Consider the following 8,838-nt stretch of genomic DNA (forward strand, 5'->3'; position numbering starts at 1 on the left):
GAGTTTTTTTTCAGGAATAGGATTATGACGATTACAACTAAACTTCAACTTTTTGAATCGTTATACCTAAGAAACGGTGGGTCTTAGGAAAAAAAGTGTCATGACAATTTTTATATATAATAATCTGGTCTACAATTCTTGCATTGAATATTTTTTGATAAGACTTACCGTTTTGCTGAAAATCGTGAAAAACCAGTTTTTGTGACCTTTTGACCCCTATAACTCTTAACACGGACACGATATCAATGTCGATTTTTCACATCTTCATAACAAAGCCGTCATTTAGCTGTATACCAAAATTCAGCCCAGTAGGAATTTTTCCGCAGATAAAACCTAAAATTACTGGACTATGAATCCTAACGTTTTCAAAATAAAAAGTGTTGTGACCTTTGACCCTTTATGATTGGACTAGCGGACAGAGGAAACTTCAGGACTTTTCATACATTGTAAACCATCCTAACACAAAGCTGTATACTAAAAATCAGCATTATTTGTTACTCCAGAAACCAAATAAGCAAATGTTTAAAAACAAATTCTTGTATTTTGTTTACATTTTGTAAGAGATTCCTTATTGTACTAGTAATTTTTTCATAGGACATTTTAGATTATATCTACTTTTACCATAGGAGCAAATACGTACAATGCAGTCTATTAGCCAAATGTTTAAAAAGACCAGTTATATGTGTGTACATTTATGTATTCTGTATTCAGCTTTTGTGTTCTATTCTTATTTTTTAAACTGACTAAATAAATATATTCGACTTCCTCACGGCTCCGTTCTGTCTCCTATTCTTTTACACATTTCTATAAATGATTCACACACGACAAACTTCTGATAAAAGTGCCCTCACCTTTTCGTAATCGTTTCTATAATGTATTGTATATCTATATATTCAAGACCTTAATTATAGGTAAGACACTTTTAATCGGATTAGTGTATTAAAATTATGACAAACAGAATTCGATGTCTCATTTGCCCTCTTTCGTGATGCTGATGAACTTTTGAGATAACAAGAAAGTAAGAAAATTTAACTTAAATCAAAGATACCTATATTTACTTTATACATACTTATCTGCAGTCAACTTTTTTGTCTGTTCACTGATAACATTTTTCATTTTTTACAGCTTCTGAAAGAGATATTATCTGAATCATGATCAGTTGTGAATGAAATTCTCAAAAATTAAGATCACTAGGTTCTTGAATGTGTTTGTTTATTGTTTGAAAAAGAATATAAATTCTATCAACTACTTCAAATACCCATGCTCAGAAAATGAATAATTACTAAAAAGTCTCTGAAGTAAAAATTTAAAAAAACAGTGAACTTTTGAAAAAAAAAAACAATTTTCAAAATAAAGACACTTTTAAAATCAGTTTAATTAATAAATCAATTGTGCCAATGAGAACCAAATAACATTAACAAACCTTTCAGGAGAAAAGAAAAACTGTTTACGGCATTGCCAACAATTAAAAAAGTCAATTTACTATGTTCCAATATGGCAATAGATTTTTTGATTTTGGGCCTTATTTTGATATCGTTCACAATAAATCTGCTGGCACTTGGTGCATTTTGGGTGACACCAGGCTTAAGGACAACGACTAATCGATTTCTTATTAATTTATTAATTATTAATTTAGTCAGTTGCTGTATATTGGCAGCTACATTAATTTTTATTGAAGATCAAGATACAGTACTCAGTAATATTGAAAGTTTAGAAATCATTACAAAAAACTCTACTTCCGATTATTACAAATTTAAGGACTTTAAAGATATTGAAAATGAAAGTGCGATAGGTGGTCACAGTGATGAAGAGGATATGGTGGAATCTAATCAACTTATGAGGCTTTGGTCGATTGATATGGCAGCAGCATTGGGAGCATTATCAGTGCTTTTAGTGGTTGGTGATACTTGGATGGCAGTAAGAGATCCTCTGCATTATCACCGTCGTGTGTCAAGAGTAAAGGCATGGGTACTCATCACCACAACCTGGACTCTTGGCATCTTCTTTGGAATGATATCAGCTTACAGACAAATATATTTCGAATGTATCAAAATTATCGAAAATAATAGAAATATGCTCTTTGAGGAGATTGAAGAGTGGACCCTTACAGAAGGTACGATCCTTAATATGATTTTTTCGTGTATTTATTTTGTTTTAATTATTTTGCTGCCATTTGGATTTATTTGTGGAATGTATTGGAGAATATTTTCGGAAGCCAAGGATAACGGTGTAAAAAAACTAAAAAAAAGATCTTCACCAATTCTTCAACAACAAATCCTGTCTAAGTTCAAAGAAACTACTAGTCTTGATGATATCAATAAATCTCCATTCCAACCTCTCCTAGTACGATCTTCTGATCGCTTAAATGCTATTCGACAGATTTACTCCGATCCGAACTTCCAGAGATTTAACCAAGGCCACAGTAATTTTGTGACTGGCTTTGAACCCACATCAAACCTTCGTTATATGGCGCATCAAGCCCTCCAAATCCCTACAACTCACACTTCTCAGAGATCCTTCAACTACATGGTATCGGTTTTCAAGCATCGCGAAGAGTCACGAGCTGCTCGAATTAGTATTTTAGTTGTCATAATGTTTATTGTATCATATCTGCCTTACGGTTTTCTGGTTTTACTTCAAGATGGACAAATAATTGAGAACTTCCAGTATGCAACTCAACTAGCAGTATTCTTGATTCTCCTTGGTAATCTTACCTCACCTATTATATTCGCTTATAGGAACAAGCGTATTAGACATGGAATTAATCGCCTCTTTGGCTTGGATATCCGTTCAAGGATTTATCGTCAGCGAGATAAATGTGGTACGTTACATTCTGGTACCAAAGTCAGTACAAGTTTAAAACGAAATCGAAGAAAATTATATTCATACTCGAAGAATACATGTAAATATCTTGAACCGATTTTGAAAAACCCTCCAAAAAGCTTACAGAATATAAAATATGATACAAATAAAGTTGGAACGTATTTGTATCTAACAAATTCAGCGACTGTTCAAAGTAGTGTCATATTTGGACATATTTCTGTTGTTAGTACATAAGATGACTACTCCTAGATTTAAGAAACTTAAAGTAAGCCAGGACAACAGAACCATTATGCATAGATCTGGTATAAATTATAAAATGTAGGATGTAGGTATAAGTTTAGGTACACATTAGCTAATTTAGCATAAGAAATATGTACATAATTATTATTAACTGAATTTATAATAAATAATAAACCTAAAAATTTAATTTATGAAAATTTTTGTTTTATTTGAATTATTACTCAGAGCCGACGGAAAATTTCATGAGTAAGTTTTTTGTTTTCCAAAAAATTCTCCAGAATAAGATAATAATTTTATGTTAAAAAAATCTATACAAAAACACTCTTCCCACAATTTTTTTGTACCGTCATATTATCAAGATATATTTGTTTTAATCATTAAAATGATTAACAACTGACAGGTCAACACAGTTGTCTTATTTCGAGCATATCGCATTTTTGCTACTCTAAAGTTTTTGAATAAATCTACGAATTAGGTAAGAATTTTCCATTTTGATAAGGGAATCTCCGCATTTGTTTCATCAGATGAATACAACACTTCTAAAACGCATGGAAACTGAGGCAAACACAAAAAACTGAGATAATTGGACCCAATTTTTGCCTCTTAGAATTGTTAACTTAATCAAGACAGAAGATAAGCTTTTGAAATTTAGAACGAAAAATGAATTTAAGTATTTGTACATCAGGTACATCGTTCGGCATTGAGTCACTTCTTTCCATAGGAAAATAAATATCTTTACTTATCAACAAAGTTCTAAAAATTCAGAGGTAGTTGGACCCTAGCTTTTTTTTTCTATTTTATATTAAATAATTTGTTCAAATTACTCCACTACTGATTTTTATTTAAAAATATTGCTCCTCAGGATTTGAAGCAATTCTCTTCTGAAACAAAATCCTGGCTACATTAAAGAAAATATTTCTGTGGCAATAAAACAGAGTACCAATCCACTCTGTATTTACTTACACAATTTCATAATTGATGATTTCCTTCAATACTTACGATTGGCTTCTCTACTTTGACATTTTGACTATACGGGTTGAGTTACTTTAAAAACCAATACGTCAAATAACTAACCAAGCTTCATAATCATATCCTGATGATTTTGTAACTTCTGGGAAATAATAAAAATCTCTGTTCATTTGAAGACAGCAAAAAAAAAAAATACTAGCTCTCTTACTTAAGTTCAAAGAGTTTATTTTTTCATAAGATATTATTCAGACGCCATAATATCTATTAATCAAAATAACCATTAATTTTGAATACTAATAATCGTATAGCTAATACATTTAGCACCCGTTTTATGATCAACTCTATTTATTCCAATCTGTTAGACCCATAATCATTTATGAGAGTGCCATAATAGGTCACCTAGACAAAATAATAATTCTATTTAACTGCTTCATAAATCCCCATTTGATTGATGATTTTGTATACTTTACTTATCCATTTAAGGAGTTAAAACATGATTTTTATAAAAGGCGAAAGCTTTTTTTCTTATTATTATCAAAATCTATGTATATTTTTATATTATAATTTCATGCATTCTCTGGGTGTTTATATGAATACATAATTAAATGTCTTTTGGATGGGAATCACCTTTTTATCTCTGTGTCCAAACTCTGTTATTGAAAAAGTGTTTGATTAAAGATTTTTGGAATATAGACCGATAGATTATTTGATATCAATACAAAACAATATTGTTAGAACCTACGTCAAAACGTGAGCGAATAAATGGTAAAATTTCTATGAATTTTAAAAACTGTTAAAAATGGTCACTGTGGCGTATGAGTGACATTTTTTCCAAGGAAACAAATTAATGGTAATATTAGTTTAACTATTATTCAAATAAAATGATGCTAATAATAGGGTTCTCCCTCCTTTTAATCGGCAGTGTTATTCAGTATGGAATTTGTCGGGTTGACTGCAAAAATCAGCAACAAAAAATGAAAGGGCGGATGGTAACACCGTATTATATAACAATTTCTCTAAAGGAGGTTTTATTTATATTTATCATTAACTAGAGATGAGATTTGTTGTCGCATAGATAACCTTGACCTTTATTAATAACAGTTTCTATCTACTCTCGTCGCAGCCGATGATATTGATTTCAATAATTGTTCCATACTCTGCCACTAATCACAACCATATCGACCGACCAGAAACTTTGTTAATGTAATTTTCATTCAATCTTCTCATCCTTATGCCCTATCTTACTACGTTTCCAATAAAAGAGAATATAAATATGAAATCTAGGATGTTCTATGCGAATCCACACAGTCAGTGGGAGGTGTTGTTATTGACTTTTCTGAGCTGTGAAAAGAGTTGTGGCGCCAAAAAACTTTGTTATTCGCTTATAATTTGAAGTAATTATGTGTTTTGATTACACAATTAAAATTTTTGTGGAAGAGCTGTGAGGGAGTTTTGTGTCTGAGAGAAAATTATTTTAATACCTACTCAAGTCCATCATAATTTTAATAATGATTTATAGAGTTTTAGTTTTCAGCTTTAATTAATTATTATCTGATGTACTAATTGAAAAATTATTAATGATGTCCCTTTTTTAAGAGGGTAATGTAAAAGCTGAGTCCATTATGGGCTTAGCTACTTTGTTTAAAAAAGACATTGATTGTTATTTTATTTATTTGTTTTAATTTTAGGTACGAATATACAGTATTTTTACATTCAAATCTATATTATTCATCATTCTGAAACAAGTATTTGAAGAAGTTATAAAGACATAAAATACATTTTGCAATATATGATTCCATTGTGGGCAAAAAAATACCAAGGCACAATCATTTTGACTGCAAACAGGATCCGTAAATACTGAAAAAAGGACCTTCAATTTAATATTAATTTAAAATTCGAAAATCATAACTTGGCAGGATATCACATCTTAGCTGTAGATGAAAAATAAATTTCCTTTCAATATAAACCTATACAATATCGTATCGTAAAAAAAAATTGGTTGGGTTCATGATTATTTATTATTAAACGAATAATATTATACGGTCAAAGTAACTTGATTGAGGTCAAATAGCCTTTTATTTTGTGAAATTCAGGTCTTAAAATGTTTAACCAGGAAATATAATACATGCGGTTAAATTAAATATCAAAATGAATCTGAACCCGCTAGGGTACGATTTATTTGCCAAAAAATAATTCAATGATAAATTATTCTTGGGGTAAGAACTTTTAGATACAAGCCAGAATGAAAAACCATGTAATGTAATTCTTTATAATTTAAAGTAAACCTAAGAAAAGTTACAGACCTTTTTAACTTCCATAGCCTTGTGTATAAAGCCAGCTCGAAGCGCGAAACACGTCTCTGGTAACAAATAGCAAAACAAATTTTCATTCGCATTGTTGTTCGATGATTTTTGTTTTGCGTTCCAAGAATTCTTTTCAATGAATTTTCCACAAACTATTACGTGCGCCAACTCTTAGATTTAACATTTTTGCAATGACTTTTGTAGTATCAGGTTTTTTTTTGCATTTATAGAAACTTTTGATATTAAGGGAAAATAAAAATTAAAAAAAAAAAAACAGAAAAGCTCAAAATCTAAAAGGCTAGATTTTCGAAAAACAAAATCAAGCAAACCCCTGAAGTGTGAAAAACAGACGTATTTGATTCTATTAAGTCAAATTTTTAAATTCTAAGATTTTGGAAATTTATCGTAACAAAAAAATAATAATTTTCGTCCAATTTGTTTTAAATTCACAGAATTTTAAATGACAAGAAATATCTGTCCACAAATTATGAATAAAACCGTTTAAGAAGTTACCGAAGGGATATTACCGACGTTTAGTACAGGTAAAATAAACATTTACATTTGTTACATATTTTGAAAAACAAAAAACAAATTTTGAGAAACAAAAAGTTTGCTTTTGGGATAAGAACCATGATAAAAAAAGTCTATAAGAAGAAGTTGGGTGGAAGGGTGTTTTTTCGCGACAAGGAGGGGATGAAGGTAAAAAATATAGTGAACAAAATTGTTTGTCGAATATTATCATATGACACATGTTTTTAAGGTATTTTGTTGATGCTGAATTTAATGACATAAAAACCGATTAAAAATAAGGGTGCTTGTTTTTCGACTTCAACAGGTAAAATATAACCGAAACCCATGTTAAAAACATGCTACACTGATGAAATTCGGGATGAAGGTCTTAGATAAATAGACAAAGGATTCATAAAGTTCTTAAAAATATTTTTGGTGAAAGGGTGTTTTTTTGATGGGTTGAGTAATGCGTGAGAAAGATATCATAACAGCTGACTTAAATTTTATTAATTTTTAAAACTTGGTGAAAAAGTTTTGTTTGTAAAAAAAATTAAGAATCTATAAAGTGTACAAAATTATTTTTAAGGGTGTTTTATACAAAAATTTTAGGTTAAAGGGTGTTTTTTTTTTTGGGAAATATTGAAAATCCGCGATAAGTCCGATAAAATCAGTGGTATAAATGGTGCCCTTACGAAATTTATTAAAAATGTTGTCTTTCCCATAGGACTTACGAATAAAATAAGTGTATAAATTATTTTCATGTGAAAGGGTGTTTTTTTAGGTGTAGAGAAAATATGGGTATATTTGAAAAAAATGTGTAATACAAGAGCAATATTAGTGGTACCCTATTGAAATTCAGAAATTATGTTACTTTTGAGATTGGAAACAAGAGTCTAAAGTGTCTATAAGAATATCGTGGTTAAAAGAGTGTTTTTTTTTAGTGTAAGCAAAAATCATGGGCCACTCTATTAAAATTTGGTTAACACATTGATTTTGGGATGGAAAGCTAGAATTAAGAGTTTTCATAAAAAAAATTTAGGCAAAAGGGTGTTTTTTTTTCGAAGAAACAGTTAAATCTCTAATTGGTCCCAAAAAGCCAAGATTCAATTTATTTTTGGTTTTGATGACCATTTAAACGTTTATACATAAGTTCTTAGACGTTTTACACGAATCATTGGCTTTTTGGGACCAATTACAGATTTTACTGTCTCTTGGAAAAAAACACTCTTTCACTTAAATTTTTCTTATAGACTTTTTTATCCTTGATTCTTATCCCAAAAGCAAACTTTTTCCCAAGTTTCATAAGTGTAACAATTTTTTTTTTATTTGTTGATTTAATGTACTATTTTACCTGTACTAATTGCACAAATGTTCAGATCGCTGTCTCCTCGGAAGTACTTTTGAGAACAATCTCGACGTGAGTAAAGACTATGAAGTAAAGACTATGAATAAGACAACTTAGCCACATAAAAATTATAAGAATCACATATTATATTGTGACCCTACCCAAAACAATTAAGGCACATTCAAGTTCAACCTCCTTTAAATTATCCTCCTCAGTCAGTACACATCTATACCTCAAATTAAGTATGAGGCTAATGTGTTTGTCTATTTCTAGAAGGCGACATGCCTCCTAGTCATAATAAAAGTTTATTTATAAAAGCAAAGCACAAGTTACAAAAACAAAAAATTTCGAGTGTTCCCCAAAAGCTGGGTGATTGGTTTAATTGTTTGTTCATTTCAGAGGTTTGGCAGTAGTTAAATACTAAACTTTATATTCGGTAAACTTTCTGGACACTCTCTTTCTTATTCAAACATTGAAAATAAATTAAACCTTAAATGGGGGTTAATGAACGTTGAAAGTACATATTTGCCAAATCAATTATTGGGGATTGAAAGTGTCGATTGAATATTTGGATTTATTTTAAATCTATCCAGATAGATATTATATTCGACAAAAGTTTGAAGACCCTTTTTTAGTAACTCTTGGTAC

At 30.1% G+C, this 8,838-nt stretch overlaps 1 protein-coding gene across 1 annotated transcript; it reads left to right on the forward strand.

The window, feature by feature from the left end:
- Positions 1 to 1,438: 1,438 nt before the first annotated feature.
- LOC129915166 (uncharacterized) lies at positions 1,439 to 3,057 on the forward strand. Its single transcript, XM_055994635.1, has one exon. The coding sequence runs from the start codon at positions 1,495 to 1,497 to the stop codon at positions 3,055 to 3,057; it is 1,563 nt and encodes a 520-aa protein (XP_055850610.1). The 5' UTR covers positions 1,439 to 1,494.
- Positions 3,058 to 8,838: the final 5,781 nt, after the last annotated feature.

This window comes from Episyrphus balteatus, chromosome 3 (assembly GCF_945859705.1).
Source record: "Episyrphus balteatus chromosome 3, idEpiBalt1.1, whole genome shotgun sequence".
NCBI classification, from domain to species: Eukaryota; Metazoa; Arthropoda; class Insecta; order Diptera; family Syrphidae; genus Episyrphus; species Episyrphus balteatus.